This window comes from Mobula birostris, chromosome 20, assembly GCF_030028105.1.
Source record: "Mobula birostris isolate sMobBir1 chromosome 20, sMobBir1.hap1, whole genome shotgun sequence".
Lineage (NCBI taxonomy): Eukaryota > Metazoa > Chordata > Chondrichthyes > Myliobatiformes > Myliobatidae > Mobula > Mobula birostris.
Window position 1 is genome coordinate 55219246 of NC_092389.1, and position 20869 is coordinate 55240114.

The 20869-nt window shown below is 45.5% G+C and overlaps 1 protein-coding gene across 1 annotated transcript; it reads left to right on the top strand.

The window, feature by feature from the left end:
• Positions 1-338: 338 nt before the first annotated feature.
• LOC140185201 (zinc-binding protein A33-like) lies at positions 339-20634 on the top strand. The gene is made up of 6 exons (XM_072238603.1): positions 339-3042; positions 4773-4868; positions 5277-5510; positions 7311-7333; positions 7421-7539; positions 17461-20634. The coding sequence occupies exons 1-6, from the start codon at positions 2632-2634 to the stop codon at positions 18015-18017; spliced, it is 1440 nt and encodes a 479-aa protein (XP_072094704.1). The 5' UTR covers positions 339-2631; the 3' UTR covers positions 18018-20634.
• Positions 20635-20869: the final 235 nt, after the last annotated feature.

Genomic DNA, 20869 nt, shown 5'->3' on the forward strand with positions numbered 1-20869 from the left:
CGCTCAGCGTCCCGCCCACTGACACCCCTCAGCCAATGAGAGCATCTTTCTCCTAGAAGCGATCGCTGATTGGCTGAGAGTTTGTCTGAGAACGGGCTGCTGCCGGGAGACGGAGATGTCAGTCACAGTTTGTTCTAAAATCAACGGAAGTTCCCCGAAACTCAAATTTAAAAGTAAATTTTATTAAACGAGTACATATAAATCACCACGTACAACCCCGAGAATCATTTTCCTGCAGACATACATAGAAAAAAGTATAGAATAGTAACCACAGCAAAATCAGGCAGTGAAAGATCAACCAGAGTGCTGAAGGTAACAAACTGTGAAAACGCAAATATAAATAAATATCGATAAATAACGAGAACATGAAATAACCTCAGCGTCTGTTGGTGGATCTGTGGAGTTCTCGCCGCACCCCTGTGCAATCCGACAGGCTGAAAGCCAAGGGAGAACAAGGCGCAAAGGTAAACTCGTGCTTCAGAAAATAAGAAACAGGAGCAGGCGTTGCCGTTCGGCCCCTTGCCCTGTTCTGCCCCTCACTCAGAACATGGCTGATCTTTGACCTCAGCACCACTTTCCTTCAACGTTCCGAACTTCGCCGAGCCCCGAAATTTGTCGTTTGAATTTAGAATCCTTGCGGAGAAAATTCAAAAGATTCACCGCGCTCTGTGTGAGGAAATTTCTCCGCATCTCAGTCCTGCCGAGGTGACTTCGGATTTTGAGTCTGTGACCCCTGGTTTCACACCCCAGCCGGGGAGAAACATCATTCCTACCCCTACCCTGTAAATACCCTGTGAGACTGTGTCTGTCTCAGTCAGGAAGCTTCTCCATGTGAACCTTGTGATAATGATGTTGGTTACAGTTCTTTCAGACCAGCAGCTTTGACCACAAGAACATCAGACAGTGGTCAGCACGGAATGTCCTGCAGTTACTGCGGGAGAAGGACTGGATGGACACAGTGGAGTGGTTCCCTGAGCAGACAGTCCAGACCATCTGGCAGAATACCTCATCACCAGATCACACAAACAGGCACCAAGACCTTACCTGTCTGGCGGCGAGAGGGGCCCTCCCAGTCTGATCCTTGCTGCATGCCCGGAGATCACTCCCACAGCGCGCTGCCCCGAGATTACTGCAGTGGAGACGAGACGGTCACTCACCTCTTTGCGGACTGTGGGCTGGTGAAGATGTGTGGAGAAAGATGCAAGGGCCTGTGTCACAGCAGCTGCGTGACAGAAGGGTCACTGATCCTCGGGCTGTTCCCTGGACGCACAGGAAAACGGACAGCAAGTGCTGCTGGAAGATCATCAACTCGGTGGAAGACCCCCAAAGCCTGTTGGTCTGTCATCACATCGAGATGTCCGTAGAGCTGATGTTCCCAACCTGGGGTCCACGGTTAATGACATTGATCCATGGCATGGAAAATGTTGGGAACCCCTGTCGTACAGGAATGTTGCCGACCGGCACTTTCCAGGCTGCAGGGACAGCATTGAAACTACAGGGTCCCCCTGCTCCTGGACAGGGAGGGGCCGGGTTGGCTGAGGAAGCTTCTCAATTATTGTCGTAGTGAAACACCCCGGGGGGCACATGAGCGACAACAGTCCTATCGGTTTTATCGAATGTAAAATAGCACTAAATACCCCACTGGCAAAGAATGTAAAATCACTGGGTAAAGGCACTGCACGATTTATCCCTGTGAATATCTATATGGACTTTAGTCACCATAATAATATTCAACTTCTGGGCTGAGTGAGGGAGACCGGGCCTTCCATTGCAGCCGGGATGGACATGCGTTAAGTCACGAAGTTTCTCTCACGAAAGGCTGTTGAAATCAGGACGTTACCGAAAAAATAATGTTTTGCTCCCTGTGACGTTGAATGTCCGGTCCTGTGCTTTTTTCCCCCTGTAGTCACAGGTCGGTCATTACCACTTCATCTGTCTCCCTCAAAGCACAATATTCTCTCCATAACCCCATTTTCATGGCATTAACTAATTTAATAGTTGCTTTCAATATTTGCCACCGTTTTGCACCCAAGCCTTACTTCTCTTCAGATCTGGAGAAACAATAAAACGGAGCTGCTGGAATTACTCATCAGGTCAGGCATTTCAGGTTGAGACAGTCCAGATGAAGGATCCCGACCCGGAAAGTCTATTGTACATTCCTCTCCACAGACGCTGCCTGTCCCGCTCAGCTCCTTCAGCATCATATTTCTGACTCGAGATTCCAGCATCTGCAGTCTCTTGTGCCTCTCTTTTCAGAACTTGCCCCTTTCAGTCCTGCCTCAGACTGAACCAGGCTCTTCTCTCCGGCTTCATTTCTGTTCTGCTTCTTCCTTCGCCCATCACGCCTACTGGGGCACAGGCCAACAGCAGCTCTCCAGCGTTCCCTGAAGTATCTGTCGCATTGTGATTACTAGCCCCATGCCCACCATCCTCCTTTTGCAGCCGGGCTTGGGCAATCCATGGCCAAGTGTATATTTCCGACCAGTTTATGTGTTTCCGATCCCACCCTGGTATGGAAATCACAGGCAGTAACGTAATGTTCATTCGCTGAATCTGCAGCGCCTGTAGTGGACAATCGCGGTACTGCAGGGGATCGGCAGCGTTCTGAATCAGGAAGTGCCAGGAGTAAACATGGCTTCGAAAGAACAGGTCGAGAGTTTGAGCGAGGAGGCAATTTGTCCCATCTGCCTGGATTTCTTCACCGATCCGGTGTTGCTGGAGTGCGCGCACAACTTCTGTCGCCCTTGTATCACACGGTGTTGGGAAAGGGAGGAGAGAAACTCCTGCCCGGAGTGTAGAGAGGAGATTGCTGACCGCACCCTCAGGGTCAATCGGGCCTTAGCAAATCTGGTTGAAAAAATTCGAAATTTAAACCTGAATCCGAAAGGGAAGGAAAGTAAACTTCACTGCGAGGAACATGAGGAAGAACTGAAGCTGTTTTGTGAAACAGACAAGACACTGATCTGTGTGATCTGTAGAGATGCGCAGGAACATAGAGAGCACCGCTTCCTGCCGATTAAAGAAGCTGTTAAAATCTACAAGGTAAAACTAACCTGAATTTGATACTAACCCCATCGTCAACTGAATCTCCAAAGTGCTACCTACAAACACACGAGGTTCCATAACCAACATATCGTTCTCTGCATCTTTCACCATCTCCAACGCGATTCTATCACCAAGCACATCCCACCGCCATGTCACTTCCACAACTCTCCGCTCTCCGTAGAGATCGCTCTCCACGTAACTCCCTTATCCACTCGCTCCGTCCAACTGATCTCCCTCCTGACACCGATACCTGTAAACGGGACAGGTGATACACCTGACTCCCACACCTCCTCCCTCGTCACCATTCAGGGGCCCAAACAGACCGAATTCCTCCCTTTACTTCCATGGCCAATTGTCCTCTCGTGTTAGTTCCCTCCTTCTTCAGCTCTTTGCCTCTTCCACCTGTCCCCTCTCAGCTTCTCACTTCACCACCCTCCCCCACGTTCCCCCTCACGTTGTCTCACCCGTCACCTGTCAGCTGGTTCTCGTCCCCAACCTTTTTATTCTGGCTTCTGCCCCATTCCTTCCCAGTCCTAGTGAAGGGTCTCATCCCGAAACGTCGACTGTTTCTTTGTCCTGCATACAGTGGCTTGCAAAAGTTTGGGCACTCCTGGTCAAAACTTCTGTTCCTGTGAATAGCTAAGCGAGTAAAAATGAACAAATTTTGAAAAGGCATGAAGTTAAAGATGACACATTTCTTTAATATTTTAAGCAATAAATGTTTTTATTTCCATCTTTTACAGTTTCAAAATAACAAAAAAGGAAAAGGGCCCGAAGCAAAAGTTTGGGCACCCTGCATGGTCAGTACTTACTAACACCCCCTTTGGCAAGTATCACAGCTTGTAAACACTTTCTGTAGCCAGCTGAGTCTGTCATTTCATGTTTGGTTGATTTTTGCACATTCTACCTTGCAAAAGGCTTCAAGTTCTGTGAGATTCTTGGGCCGTCTTGCATACACTGCTCTTTTGAGTTCTACCCACAGATTCTCAATGATGTTTTGGTCAGGGGGACTGTGAGGGCCATGGCAAAATCTTCAGCTTGCGCCTCTTGAGGTAGTCCATTGTGGATTTTGAGGTGTGTTGCGGTTCATTATCCTGTTGTAGAAGCCATCTTCTTTTCAGCTTTTTTACAGACGGTGTGACATTTGCTTCCAGAATTTGCTGGTATTTAATTAAATTCATTTTTCCCTCTACCAGTAAATGTTCCCCAGACCACTGGCTGCAACACAAGCCCAAAACATGATCAGTCCACCCCCCGTGCTGAACAGTTGGAGAGGGATTCTTTTCATGAAATCCTGCACCCTCTTTTGCTCCAACATACCTTTGCTCATTGTGGCCAAAAAGTTCTATTTGAAGAGTTCAAAGAACATCCAAACAAGCCTGATGCATTTTGGAAACAAGTCCTGTGGACTGATGAAGTTAAAATAGAACTTCTAGGCCGCAATGTTATTGTTATTTTGAAACCGCAAAATATGGAAATAAAAAAAACATATTTGCTTAGAACATTAAAGAAATCTGTCATCTTTAACTTTATGCATTTTGGAAATCAGTTCATCTTTTACTCACTTAGCTATTCTCAGCAAAAGAAATTTTGACCGGGGTGCCCAAACTTTTGCATGCCACTTTAGATGCTGAGTTCCTCTGGCATTTTGTGTGCGGTAATCGCGTTTGATCCCCTGTTTCTTTTGTTCTCCCTTTTTTCTATTTCTTACGCTCTCTGACTTTCAGGATCAGCTAAAATCTTCCTTAGACTCTCTCACAAAAAAGAAATCAGACTTCCAGGAAAAGGAGCAGCAACAGAAAGAGAAGATTTCCGGAGTTCGGGTGAGGCTTCCTGAGCGGATTTTCTGATATTACTGTATAGTTTTGCTCCCTTTAATGCAGAATAGCAGAGTATCGCAGCTCTAGTGACTCGGGTTCGATCTTGACCTCTGGTACTGTCCGTGTGGAGTTTGCATGCTCTTCCTGTGACCACGACAGTTTCAGACACATCCCAAGGACATGCTGGATGAATGGTTAATTACAATTAACCCTGTGAAGGTGGGGGAAGTTGTATGTGAATCAGGTAGGAGTTAATAGGTCAATGAGGGAGGTTTCAGGAAAACGTGAGGGAATGGGGTTGACGGGAATGATTCAGAAGCATGAACTTTAATGGACCGAATGGTCACCTTAACGTCATCAGGAAATACAGACAGCAATATAGTAAATTAATCTTCACCTTTCATTCGATAGGAACAGTCACACAGCGTTCAGACCCACATCACGTCTCAGTTTGCAGAACTGCGCCAGATTATCACTGAGAAAGAGCAGAGCTTACTCAGGGATCTCAGGGAGGAAGAGGAGAGGATTCTAAATCGAATGGAAAAAAATATTCGAGAGATTCAAGAGAATATCGGGTGGATTCAGGAGGAAATCTCAAAGTTAAAGGAACAGATGGATCAAAAAGACAGTGTGATATTTCTCAAGGTGAGGGATTATATTTCAATTTGTTCCTGTCAAAGAGCACAAAATGAACAGTGGTATATTTGAAATAAACACAGCACAGTGGCCAGTTCTAACAAATCAATTGCCGCTGCAGGCAACCTCACACAGATTGTTATACTTGAATGACGCACCCTCCAATCACTCCAATGATGACGTTCCAAAATGTCTAAGATATGTATTCGATCCTCTATAAGCAACATACAATCTAGAAGCGATGAATCTTAAGTATTATAAATCGTAAGTTAAGCTGCAACGTATCGTTCAACAAAGATATGACATCCGTCCGTCCCCAGCTCAAAACTTTTGAGAACAAAGTTCGAATATGTAACTTATTCGGTTCGCTTTTCCCACGCCCCCACTCACATGACGTGTTACCATAATAAACACGTAACACAGAATACACTGCAGACAGAAAACAGGTGCGTTGCTCCTACACACAGCATTTACAAATGGCAGTAAACTGTTTCTCACCAGACAATTGATGAAACTATTCAGGGTTGTTGCTGTCCCAGAACTGGACTTCCACAACTTCTGTACATCCCAGGACAGAATGTAATCTGCTCTGAAAATAACACAGAGTTGCAGACTGTGTCCTTAATTACCTGTTAAATATCCTCTAAATCTCCCATTAACACCCAGTTCCAGTCACAGGCTGTGAGTGCGTCTGGTGCGGTGGGTGTGAGGGTCTCTCTGTCAATCACTGAGAACAAAGAATGTGACCCACACATCAGACTTATCCTCAATATCCATTTTCCATCAGATTAGGGAAACATTCACTGTTTCTTTACTTTCTCGGATAAACTTCATACAGGATAATATCCCATTCTCCATCATAAACAGACCATTCGGTCCATCTTCTCCTATCTGTTTCCCTGCTAAACAAACCTCCTCCCACCTACTCACCGCACCCAGCAACAGTGCCCGAACTCCCTGGTCCCTCGTGTTCATCCAGTTTCCCCATGACATTCAATCTCTGCTGTTCCGCTTCAATCACTCCTGTGCCAGTGAGTTCCACATCCTCTTCACTAAATTTCTTATGGGATTTATTAAGATCCATCTGGAATTTCATCTGCTCATAAATAGATATACTTTCTCCACATGCACACAATCAAATCCATCACTGATCTTCAATTGCTCCATCTTATCACCCTGACGTCTTATCCAGATGAAAATGCGCAACCCGTCCTGTCTTTCCTGTAAGTTTCATCCTCTCAGTAATGATCTAATTTTCAGAAACCTTTCCTGTAATTTAACCCCTGGTTCTGTATTGTCTGTGTGTGTGAATGACTGCAGGAGTGGGAATTTTCAACCCCTGGTTCTGTATTGTCTGTGTGTGTGAGTGACTGCAGGAGTGGGAATTTTCAACCCCTGGTTCTGCATTGTTTGTGTGTGTGAGTGACTGCAGGAGTGGGAATTTTCAAACCCTGGTTCTGCATTGTCTGTGTGTGTGAGTGACTGCAGGAGTGGGAATTTTCAACACCTGGTTCTGTATTGTCTGTGTGTGTGTGTGAGTGACTGCAGGAGTGGGAATTTTCAACCCCTGGTTCTGTATTGTCTGTGTGTGTGAGTGGCTGCAGGAGTGGGAATTTTCAACCCCTGGTTCTGTATTGTCTGTGTGGGTGAGTGACTGCAGGAGTGGGAATTTTCAACCCCTGGTTCTGTATTGTCTGTGTGTGTGAGTGACTGCAGGAGTGGGAATTTTCAACACCTTGTAATGGTTTGGATGAAATTCAGGATGTCGATAGTCTCTGTCCATTCAGATTTGTGTTTTATTTATTTCAGGAGGAAGCTCATCGGAACAGGAGGTAGGACATGCTCTTTACTGAAACCCTGTATGGATTTGTAAAATAGTTTAGAATAGCAGTTTATCACCATCAGTTTATTATTTACAGGATTAATGATGATGTCCCGGAATTGTCAGTGACAGATGAGGCCCTACCGGTTGAAAAATTTGATCACCTCTATTTGCTGAACACAGTGCTGAGAGAAACACTTGATGCCATTAATCGAGGTAAAACTTACAAAGATTCATTTCTTCTTGTTTGTGAGATCACAATTAATTTCAAATTTGAGGCAAAGATTGCTGTAATATTGGGTTGAAGTGGAACTGAAGTCTATTCCACATCAACCCCACCGACTGGTGGGGGGGGGCGTCACTGTCACATGGTCAGCTGGAGATGTCAGACCCCTGAACACACCAGCACAGGGTCACAATACAACCAATACACGGGACTGGCAGATGAACCACTGTGTCCCGATCCCAGGCACACTGCACTAACACGCCAAGACATGAGTTTGAATCCTACCACAGGAGCTGAGAAATTAATACTGACTTGATGATATTGTAGGGAATAAAAACGGGCATCAGTGTGATCACCGGGCTTGTCAGAAACATACACAAGTCCTTCGTGCGCTGTGAGTGCAGACTCTGATTGACGTAGGTCTTCCCCCTTCTGGATCTGCAACTCTCACTGTTGTTCGAGGGAAAAGAGGGGAGCGGTAGTGATTGGGGACTCAGTCGGGGAACAGACAGGAGAATCTGTGGATGTGAGTAGGACACCCGAATGGTATGTTGCCTCCTCGGTGCCAGAATCAGGGATGCTTCGGGTCGTGTCTGCAGCATTTTAGAGAGTGAGGGAAAACAGCTGGATATGTTGGTATATTTTGGGACCAATGACATTGGAAGTAAAAACAAAGAGGTCCTGAAAATAGAATTTGGAGAGCTTGGTGGAAAGCTCAGAAGCAGTACCTTCAGGTTTATAATTTCTGGACTGCTGCCTGTGCGACGTGCTGGTGAGGGTAGGAGCAGGATAATTTGGCAGATTAAAGCATGCCTGAGAAGCTGGTGCAGGGGGCAGGGCTTCAGGTTTTTGGATCATTGGGATCTTTTCTGGTGGAGAAATGACCTCCTCAAAAGGGATGGGTTGCACCTGGACCCGAGGGAGAACAATATTCTCACAGGGAGGTTTGATAGAGCTGTTGGGGAGGGTTTAAACTAATTTGTTGGGGGGGGGGGTGGTTAGGAACGAGTGAAGGGGTAGGATTGATGGTAAAAATGCAAAGATAGTGTGCAGTCAGACTGTCAGATGGGGCAGCCAGATACGAGGACAAAACTGCAGCCAGCTGGGTGAGTATCAGTGCATTAGGGATGCAGAATGAAAAAGGATAGGAAATACAGTACCCAAAGCGTCATATCTCAATGCATGGAGTGTGAGAAATAAAGTGGATGATCTTGTTGCTCGATTACAGATTGTCAGGTATGATGTTATGGCCAATCACGGCTGAAGGATGGTTGTAGTTGGGAGATGAATGTCCAAGGTTACACATTGTATCAGATGGTTAGGAAGGTAGACAGAGGGGGTGAAATGGCTGTCCTGGTAAATCAATAGAAAGATGTGACATAGGATTGGAAGATGTTGATTCCTTGTGGGTTGAGTTAAGGAAATTCAGAAGTGAAAATGACACTGATGACAGTCACATACAGGATCCCAACAGTAGCTGGATGTGGACCACAGATTACAACTGGAAATAGAGAAGGCTGATGAAACAGACAATGTTACGATAGTCATGGGAGAATTCAACAAGCAGGTCAATTGGGAACATTAGATTGATAATGGATCTCAAGAGAGTGAATTTGTTGAATGCCATGTGATAACTTTTTAGAGCAGTTTGTCATTGAGCCAACTCGGGGAACAGCTCTACTGGATTGGGTGTTATGTATTGAACCAGAGGTGATATCTTAGGAAAAAAACCTCAGGAGGCAATGCTCACAACATGACTGAGTTCAACTTGAGATTCGATAAGGAAAAAAGTAAAGTCTGACGTTGTAGTATTCCAGAGGAGTAAAAGAAATTACAGTGGTCTGAAAGAGGAGTTGGCCAAAGTAAAATGGAGGGAGATGTTGTCCGGAATGACAGCAGAGCACAAATGATATCAGATTCTGGGAAAATGAGGAAGGTGAAGGATAGATATATTCCAAAAATAAATAAATACTCAAATGGCAAAATAGTACAATTGTGGCTGATAAGGGAAGACAAGCTAATGTAAATGCCAAAGAGTGGGCATACAACAAAGTGAAAATTAATAGGAAGACAGAGAATTGGGAGGCTTTTAAATACCTACTGAGAGGAACTGAAAAAATGATTGGGAGGGGAAAAATGAAATATGGAATTGAATTGAATTGACTTTATTACTTACATCCTTTCTATAAACGAGCAGGAAAAATCTTCCGTCTAAATGTGCAATTTATAGTAATTGATGATAAATAATATGTATAACATTCCAGTCAATATAACATAGAAATACAGTTGTCTCAGCACGAGTTAATCAGTCTGATAGCCTGGTGGAAGAAGCTGTCCCCGGACCCTGTTGGTTCTGGCTTTTATGCTGCGGAACCAGTTCCTGTATGGTAGCGACTGGTACAGTTTGTTGTTGGGGTGACTTGGGGTGACTTGGGTCTCCAATGATCCTTCAGGCCCCTTTTACACACCTGTCTTTATAAAACAATTAAGCAAACAATATCAAGCAACACACATCAAAGTTGCAGGCGAACGCAGCAGGTCAAACAAGCAAACAATATCAAATTGATTTTCAAGTATTGTGAAAAAATAAAATAGAGATGAGAGTGGATATAGGACCACTAGAAAATGAGGCTGGATATATAATAACAGGAGACAAAGAGATGATAGATGAACTAAATGAGTATTTTCATCAGTCTTCACTGTGGAAGACACTGGCACTGTGTCAGGTGTTGAAGAGTGTGAGGGAAGAGAAGTGAGTGCAGTTACTGTTACAAGGGAGAAGGTGCTCAAAAAGGGACATGAGTCACTCAGACCAGATGAACTGCACCCTAGTGTTCTGAAAGAGGTAACGGTATACATTGTGGAGGCATTTGAAATGATCTTTCAAAAATCATTGGACTCTGGTATGGTGCTAGAGGACTGGAAATTACAAATGTCACCCAACTCTTGGTCATGAGGAAGGCAGCAGAAATGAAGTTATAGACCAGTTAGCCTCACCTCTGTGGGTGGGAAGACATTAGTGTCAATTGTTAAGTATGAGGTTATGGAATACTTGGTGATACTGGACAAGATAGGACACGTTGGCGTATAATAAGATTGGTGGAGGGGCCGGTAGTGTTGAGAAAACAGGTAGGCTGCGGAAGGACTTGTATGAGGAGACTGGGCAAGAAAGTGGCAAATGATACACAATGCTGGGAAATTCATGGTCATGCACAATATGCAGATTATTTAAAATGGGGAGACAATTCAAAAATCTGAGATGCAGTTGGATGTGGGAGTGTTTCTGCAGAGCACCCTGAAGGTTAACTTGCAGGTAGAGTCAGTTGTGAGGAAGGTAAATGCAATGTTAGCATTCAGTTCAAGGAGTTTAGCATACAGGAGCAGGGATGTGATGCTGAGGGTTTATAAGGCACTGGTGAGGCATTACCTTGAATATTGTGAACAGTTTTGTGCTCCTCATCTGAGAAAGGATGTGCTGGCATTGGAGAGGGTCCAGAGGAGGTTCAGAAGGATGATTCCAGGAATGAAAGGGTTATCAGACTTGAAACGTTTGATAGCTCTGTGACTGTACTCGCTGGAATTTAGAAAGATGATGGGGGATCTCACTGAAACCCTTTAAATGTTGAAAGGCCAAGACAGAGTAGATGTGGGAAGGATGTTTCCCATAGTGGGGGAGTCTGGGACAAGAGGGCACAGCCTCATGATAGAGGGGCGTCTTACTTAAAAACAGAGACGCAGAGAAATTTCTTCAGCCAGAGGGTGGGGAATTTGCAGAGCTTGTTACTACAGGCAGCCGTGGAGGCCAGGTCGTTGGGCATATTTAAGGCAGTATCAGAGGTTGTGGCGAGAAGGCCGGGGAGTGGGGCTGAGGAGGAGAAGAAAAGGATCAGCCATGATTGAATGGTGGAGCAGTCACAGTGGGCCAAATGGCCAAATTCTGCTCCTATATCTTATGAGCTTATGGTTATCAGACCACAATATTGAAGCATTGTGAGAATGAGCCCAGACAACACAACCAGTATTGACATCATTCAGGATTTCATCTCAGGAAAAGCACACCAGACTGGCAAAACAGTCCGACACACATATACACAGGAAGGATTGGCAGATTGTAGTCAGAGACGCAGCAATGTACGTTGATATTTCCTTCAATAATTTAGAAACTATTTTCTTCAGACACGGTAATTTATTTATTTAAACAACTCACACATGTCACACATTGTCAGCACACCCCAGACATGTGATGACACGCTGTGCCATACAAATATTTCAATGTGCACACTCTCCTTTGATGTGTACACACAAACACACTGATATTTACCACAAACACACACACACACACACACACATAATATCTGAGTATGACACATGGTCAAAGAAATAGGCCCACGTTCCGACTTGGAATGAAATCTGCAGTCCTTACCCAGTCTGTTCTGTGCACTGAGCTGCCCCCTGATGCGACGTCACATCAACAGTTCACAGACAGACTCCAGGGTGAGATTCCTCAGGAGGATGATCTGGGAGGGTTTGAACCCACGAACCACTTCATGCATCTGCAAGACCAAGATGCCTTCTTGAGCATGTCCCCCTTGTGTGTGTTTGCCCCATATCCCTCTAACCACTTCCAATCTATGTACCTGTGTAAGTTCATCTTAAACTATTTTAATTTTACCTGTTTCTACAGCATCTGACAGCAAATTCCATCTGCCCACCCACCTCTCTGTGGGAATGTTGCCCCACAGATCCCTCATAAAAACTTCCCCTCTCACTTTCAATCTGAGCCCTCTGGTTCTGTACTCCCATTTCTCAGAAAAAGACTCACTTTATCTCAGCCCGTTGTGAATGTATTTACCTCGATAAGGGGTCATCCCTCAACATCCTACACTACAGTGAAATAGCCCAAGCTTAAACACTCTCTACTTTTAACCCAAGCCCCCCAGTCCCGGTAATATCCTCCTGAACCTTCCTGTCCAGTGTAATGACATCCTACACGGGTTGACTCTGTGGTTAAGAAGGCATACGGTGCACTGGCCTTCATCAATTGTGGGACTGAGTTTAAGAGCCGAGAGGTAATGTTGCACGTATATAAGACCCTGGTCAGCCCACTTGGAGTACTGTGCTCAATTCTGGTCACCTCACTACAACTACAGGAAGGATGTGGAAACCAATAGAAAGGGTGCAGAGGAGATTTACAAGGATGTTGCCTGTTTTTTTTTGGGGGGGGGTATGCCTTATGAGAATAGGTTGAGTGAACTCGGCCTTTTCTCCTTGGAATGACGGAGGATGAGATGTGACCTGATAGAGGTGTACAGGATAATGAGAGGCATTGAAAGTGTGGACAGTCAGAGGCTTTTTCCCAGGGCTGAAATGGCTAGCATGAGAGGGCATAGTTTGAAGGTGCTTGGAAGGAGATACAGAGATGTCGGAGGTATGTTTTTTATGCAGAGAATGGTGAGTGCGTGGAACGGGCTGCTGGTGGTGGTGCTGCAGCCGGAAACGACAGGGTCTTTTAAGAGACACATGAATGGCTACATGGAGCTTATAAAAATAGAGGGCCATAGGTAAGGCCTAGGTAGTTCTAAGGTAGGGACATGTTCAACACAGCTTTGTGGGCCGAAGGGCCTATATTGTGTTCTATGTTTTCTGTGTTTCTATCTTTCACTATATTCGGGGAAGTGGAAATGCAGACAATACCCGAACTGTGGTCTATCATTGATATCAAAGACCTTGCTAAAGTTCATGTGGACAGTGTCGAATATGCTGATGAACACAGGACTGAAGGTGTTATATTTGAATGCTCCAGTATACGGAATAAGGTTGATGATGTTGTAGCACAGGTAGAGATTGGCAGGTATAACGTTGTTGACATCACTGAGTTGCGGCTGAAAGGAGATGCTGGCTTGAAGCCCAACATCCAAGGATACACCTTGTATTCAAAGGACAGGCAGGTAGGCAGAGGGGATGGGGAGGCTCTGTTGTAAAAAATGAAATGAAATCCTTAGAGAGAGGTGACATAGGATTGGAAGATGTTGAGTCATTGTGGGTAGAGTTAAGAAACTGCAAGGGTAAAAAGACCCTGATGGTAATTATATACAGGCCTCTAAATAGTAGCCAGGATCGAAATGGGATACAAATTACACTAGGAAATGGAAAAAAAAATTGCAATGTGACAGTCGGAATGGGGGATTTCAACAAGGAGGTAGATTGGGAAAATCATGTTGGTGCTGCATCCCAAGAGAGGGAATTTGTAGAAAGTCCCCAAGATGGCTTTTTTGAACTGCTTGTGGTTGAGCCCAATGGGAGAAAGGCAATTCTAGAGTGGGATTTGTATAGTGAACCAGATATGATTTGGGAGACTAAGGGAAAAGAATCTTTAGGAAGCAGTGATCATAAAATGATAGAATTCACCCTGGTGTTTGAGAGGGAGATAAAGTCAGATGTATTGGTATTAGAGTGGAGTAAAGTTAGTTACAGAGGCATGAGGGAAGAGCTGACCAAAGTAGATTGGGAGGGGACACCAGCAGGGATGATTGCAGAACAACAAAGACCGGAATTTCTGGGGGCAATTTGGATAGATAAATCCCAAAGACGGAGGAGTATTATCCACGGAGGATGTGGCAACCTTCTTTAACAAGGGAAGTCAAAGACAGCATAAAAGTGAAAGAGAGGGCATACAATAGAGCAAAAATTAGCAGGATGTTGAAGTATTGATGAGATTTTGATAATCAACAGAAAGCAATTACAAAGCCCGAAGGAGAGAAAATGAGATATGAGGGAAAGCTTGCCTACAATACTCAAGAGGACACAAAACTCTAAAGAGTAAAAGAGAGGCAAGAATGGATATTGGACCCCAAGAAAATGACACTGGAGAGGAGACATGTGACAAAAGACATTGTCGAAGTATTTATTTAATATTTTGTGTCAATCCTCACTGTGGAAGGTACCAGCTGTATGTCAGAAATGTGAGAGTGTCTGGGGACAGAATTGAGTGTTGTTGATGTTACTGAGGAGAAAGTGCGTGGGAAGATTGACGGTCTGAGGGTACCTGGACCAGATGGACTACACCCCAGTGTTCGGAAAGAGTTAGCTGAAGAGAATATGGGGGCATTTATAATGATCTTTCAGGGATCACTAGATAATTGGACATTCAAGACGAATGGAAATTGCAAAGGTCACTTCACTCTTTATGACGGGAGAGCAGCTGAGAAAAGAAAATTACAGGTGAGTTAGTCTGGATGTGGTGAGCTTCGAAAGATGCTGGAGTCCAGTATTAATGGAACTGCTTTTGGGTACATGGAGGCACATGATAAAATAGGACAAAGACAGCGTGTCTTCCCTGAAGGGGAAATCTTGCCCGACAAATCTGCTGGAATTCTTCGAGGAACACAAAGCCGAGATAGACAAAGAATGATTTGGATGACAGAATTGTTGCCTTTGTGGCCAAGTTTGCAGATGAGATGAAGTTAGGTGAAGGGAAAGGTAGTGGTGCAGAAGCTCAGAGTCTGGGGAAGGACAGAGACAGATTCGAAAATGGACAAAGATGTGATAGATGGATTATCGAGTAGCGAAGTCGTGCATGCAATTTGGCAGGCGGAATAAAGGCATAGACGATTTTGTAAACAGTGAGAAAATTCAAAAATCAGAGGTGCAGAATGGACTTAGGTGTCCTTGTGCAGGATTCCCTGATGGTTAATTGCAGTTTGAGTCAGTGTTAAGCTCAGCAAGCTCAACGTTAGCATTCATTTCGAGAGGATTCGAATAGGATGTCATTCTGAGTGTTTATAAGGCATTGGTCAGACCACACTCGGAGTATTGTGAGCAGTTTTGGGTCCCTTATATCGGAAATGATGTGCTGGCATTGGAAAGGATCCAGGAGGTTCACAAGGATGATTTTGGGAATAAAAGAGTTAACATATGAGGAGTGTTTGATGGTTTTGGGCCTGTACTCACGGGAGTTCAGAAGAATGGCTGATTTATATCCCTCTCAACTCTACTCTCCCGCCTCCTCCCCATTAAGATTTGACACCCTGACTAATCAAGAAGTTTACATATCAACTTCTGCTTTAAAAATCAAACATGAGAAAATCTGCAGATGCTGGTAATCCAAGCAACACAGGTCCTGATGAAGGGTCTTGGCCTGATCTCACTGACACCTACCCGGAGATAGTGGATATTGGAAGGATGTTTCCTATAGTGGCTGGGTCGAGAACACAAGGCACAGCCTTCGACTAGAGGGTGTCCATTTAGAACAGAGATGAGGAGGAATTCCTTTATCCACAGGATAGTGAATCTGCCACAGGGAATATATTTCATTGAGTATATTTAAGGTGAAGCCACACACACAAAATGCTGGAGGAATTCAGCAGGCAAGGAAGCATCTATGGAAAAGAGTGAACTGTTGATGGTTCAGGCTGAAATCCTGCATCAGGACCTGTGTTGTTTAAGGGTCCCTGCAAATTCTCCCCCATCCAAATGAGGGGCTGCGGGCGATGGGGTTGTGGGAAAGGGGACAAAGAGGTCCTCATCTCCATCTTTGTCCCCGCCAGCTTTTCGTTACGCCTACATGCACAGTTCACCGACAGGCTCTCCACCCCTCCCCCACCTGGTTCTGGTTCAACCTGACATTTATCTCTCCACTGCTGGTTCCCATTATCACCTCCTTTACTGTCTCGAACCTTCACACTCCCCCACTCCACACTTCACACTCACAAATGAATGTTAACATTGGATGAAGGGCCTGTTCCTGTGCTGTACTGTTCTATGTTCTCTGTTCCCTGTTCAGAAGAAAGAGAGGAGATCTCAGGGAAACAAAAAATTCTTCAGGGGTCAACAGGCAGGATACAGGGAGGATGTTTCCCCTGTCTGAGGAGTCAAGGGTCAGGGGTCACTGTCTGTTTGAAATTCTCAGCACCCGAAGGGAGAGCGGGGTTTGGGGGTTCTTATCCATTCAGTTCACAGAACCATCGCCGTACAGCATAGAAATGTGTCCTTTGACCCATCACATCTGTGCTGACCTATTTACCCATCTACATTCATCGCATTGGCCAGCATTAGGTCAGTCTCCTTCTGTGCCTTGCCTATTGAAGTGTCTGTCCAAGTGTCTCTTAAACACAGAGGACTGGAGGCCTGTGACCTGCAGAGGTCGGTGCTGGGGCCGGGGTTGTTTGTCATTCCTATTAATGATTTGGATGATAATGTCGGTGACATAGTTAGTAGGTTTGTTAATGGCACTAAAATTCATGGTACAATGGACAGGGAAGAGGGTTATCTCTGTTTACACCGGGGCCTTGATCAACTGTAGAGATGGGTACAGGGAGAATGTTTTAAAACACATCCTGGCAGGGCCGTGGATAAGAAAAGGTGAAAAGAATAATGGGCAAATGGGACTAGCTCACTAGAGCAAGTTGGTCAGCAGAAACGAGTTGGGCCGATGGGACTCCGTGACCTCCAGTTTAAATCTATTCACTCACTCCTTTCCCATCTTAATCCACCCCTTTCCCGCACTCGTTTCTGCTGTCTATTTATTTCTGATCTTGAGGGAAGATGTCGACCTGAACCGTAGACTGTCCATCTCTCTCCACACACGCTGCCTGACCCGCTCGGTTCCTGCAGCATTTTGTGTCTGTTTGATCGGGAAATCTCTGCTCTCCGTCCAGTGGAAAACCCTTGGGGAGACATTCGTTGTCCATCCGCTTTCGTTCGGTCAAACCACGGGAAAGGTTCGTGTCGGCCACCCGACCGCGCCTGAGGCCTAGCGGCCTTTCCCCGATTCCCGGGGCGGCGCTGCCCGAGTCTCCCCCCGATCCCCGGGGGCCGCGCTGCCCGAGTCTCCCCCCCGATCCCCGGGGCTGCGCTGCCCGAGTCTCCCCCCGATCCCCGGGGACTCTCTAATTCTCTGCTTCTCCCCCCAGTCTCTGTCACCCTGGATGTGGAAACGGCGAATCCGTGTCTCGAGGTGTCTGAGGATCGGAAGAGTGTGAGATGGACCGAGACCAGGAGGAATCTCCCTGACACCGGGAAGAGATTCACAAACAGGTCTTGTGTGCTGGGATCAATGGGATTCACATCGGGGAGACATTACTGGGAGGTGGAGGTGACGGGGAATCGGGGCTGGTGTCTGGGAGCCGCCGCAGAGTCTGTGAGGAGGAAGAAAGGGGTCAGACTGAGTCCGGAGACCAGATTCTGGATCATCGGGCAGGATGGTGACGTGTTACATCGGGATTGTGACATGTTCGATGACGACATCCCCTCCCCTGAGTCCTGTCTCCCTGTCGGTCCCATCCCCGGGAGGGTGGGAGTTTATCTCAGTTACCAGTCCGGGACAGTTTCATTTTACAACGCGGAGACCAAGTCCCATCTCCACACCTTCACTGGGAATAAATTCACGGGGAAACTTTATCCTCTCTTCTGGACCTGGCATGTAAACCAGTGGCTGAGAATCTGCTCCGGTTCCGCTCCGGGTCTGTAAACGGGTCGGGTCCCGGGACCGGCGTCAGGAGTAAAGTCCCTGTAAATATAAATGTGCGGAGAGTGAAATAAACACGAGATGAGAATTATCGATCCGTTAATTTTAACACGCCCACATCCGACAACAGAACAGAAACACCGCGGATTCAGCCGCAGCCGCGAGCGGCGGGTCCTGAGCTCCCCCGGGTCCTAAAGTCCACCTACACTGAGACAGGTTAAATGGGACAAGTGGGGCGGTGCTGACTGGAAAAGACAGTGAAGATTGATACAAAGTGTTCATTAAGTTCATCTGACATTTCTTTGTCCCCATCACTACCTCACCAGCATCATTTTCCAATCCAATATCAACTCTCATCTCCCTTTCACTCTTCATGTAACTGAAAATGAACTTTTAGTGTCCTGCTTTATATTATTGGCTAGTTGGTTTGCCTCATATTTCATCTTTAACATTCTTATGGCTTTTTTCGTTGCCTTTTGTTGGATTTTATGAGCATTTCAATAATCCAACATCCCACTCACCATTTCTACCTTATACAGAACATAGCATAGTACAGCGCAGTACAGGCCCTTCAGCCCACAATGTTGTGCTGACCCTCAAACCCTGCATCCCATATAAACCACCACCTTAAATACCTCCATATACCTGTCTAGTCGTCTCTTAAACTCCACGACTGTATCTGCTACCACCAATGACCTAGGCAGTGCATTCCACGCACCAACCACTCTCCGAGTAAAAAATCTTCCTCTAATATCCCCCTTGAACTTCCCATCCCTTACCTTAAAGCCATGTCCTCTTGTATTGAGCAGTGGTGCCCTGGGGAAGAGGCACTGGCTATCCACTCTATCAATTCCCCTTATTATCTTGTACACCTCTATCATGTCTCCTCTCATCCTTCTCTCCAAAGAGTAAAGCCCTAGTTCCCTTAATCTCTGATCATAATGCATACTTTCTAAACCAGGCAGCATCCTGGTAAATCTCCTCTATACCCTTTCCAATGCTTCCACATCCGTCCTATAGTGAGGCGACCAGAACTGGACACAGTACTCCAAGTGTGGCCTAACCAGAGTTTTATAGAGCTGCATCATTACATCGCGACTTTTAAACTCTATCCCTCGTCTTATGAAAGCTAACACCCCATAAGCTTTCTTAACTACCCTATCTACCTGTGAGGCAACTTTCAGTGATCTGTGGACATGTACCCCCAGATCCCTCTGCTCCTCCACACTACCCAGTATCCTGCCATTATATGCCATTTCCTTAGGTAATGCACAGTCCTGAACTTCCCTTGTCAGCCACCAATTCCTACCCCTGCCATTTGAGAGATTCTTCTGTGGGACATGTCTCTCCTACGCCTTGTAAACTATTCCCAGATACGTCAACCACCTCTGTTCAGCCATCATCCCCACAGTATCCTTCTCCAATTTACCTGGGCAAATTCCTCTCTCATGCGTTTGTAATTCCCTTCATTCCATTGCGAGACCGATACATGTGACTAAGGCTTCTCCCTCTCAAATTGTAGAATGAATTCAATTATATTACAATCACTGCCTCCGAACGGTTCCTTTACTTTCAGCTCCCAAATAAGATCAGGGTTATTGTACAACACCCAATCCAAGATGGCCTTTGTCACAAGTAGGTCCAAACACAATCTGCTTTAAGAAGCCGTCTCGTAGGCATTCAACAAATGCCCTATCGTGATCGAACAACAACCTGATTTTCCCAACCCCTTGCATATTGATGTCCCCGATATAATTGTGACGCTACCGTTATTATAGGCCTTTGTCCGTTCAATACTGCGAATTAATTTAAAGTCAGTCCCTTAACTTAATAAAGTTTTTATCTGAAAACAACCAACTCCACCCCAAAGATTGTATTGAAGACCGCATTTGATTTTTTTTCCAGCCATATCTACTTCACAGTGAAATAGTATGTGTTTACCAGTTTCATAATGACAATATGTACACGACACAGAATGAAGTTTTCCAATTAGATACAAGGCATAATTAAGCACAGACTGGGCAATTCTAAGTCATGTCAATATCATTTCTTCCGTTCTTGTTTTTAGCCCTTCTTCTATAAACCCAGCTGGTTTATGTATTCTGTAAAGGTGCCTGGCTTTTATCCTACGAGTCTTGGGTCCCTAATTCTTAACACTACCAACCCCTAAACTTCTAATTTGCTAAGTGGAAGGTCTATATCCACAGTTGAACTTTTAACAGGTTTTGTTGCTAAACAGTCAACCCCACCATTTTCCTCACCAGTGCGCTGTGCAGGGCCCATAATGTGCAGACACATAAACCAAACTTTGTACATGAGATACTGCTTGATGAGTTTCCAACAGTCAATCTGACCCACTGCTAGAATGACCTGTTTTGAGGCTTATCAAATCCGAAAAGGATTATGAGCATATTAAAAGTCTGCAAGGACCAATTTCAGACAACCCACCCTGCAAAAACTCATTTCAGGGAGGTAGCACCCCACCCCACCCCCGCCCCCCGCAACCCCATTTTCCCTCCACCCCCCACCCCCTCGACCTCCAAGGGTGTATGTAATACTTTGTTTAGTGATTTTGTCTAATCTGTAAACCAAGTTGGGTAAATGCTGCAAATGACATTAAAATATGTACTTACATTCTATTATATGATCATGTTTATTCTATTACAACATTAAGCAAGCCTACAGGGAGTTTGGCCTCATCACGTTGGACATCAATAACATAGCTCCTTGGCAGCTAGCCAGCTAGTTTAAATCAGGGGTCCCCAACCTCTTTTGCATCACAGACCGGTTAAATATTGACAATATTCTTGCAGACCGGCTGACCCCGGGGAGGCGGGGGCGCGGTCATATTGTTT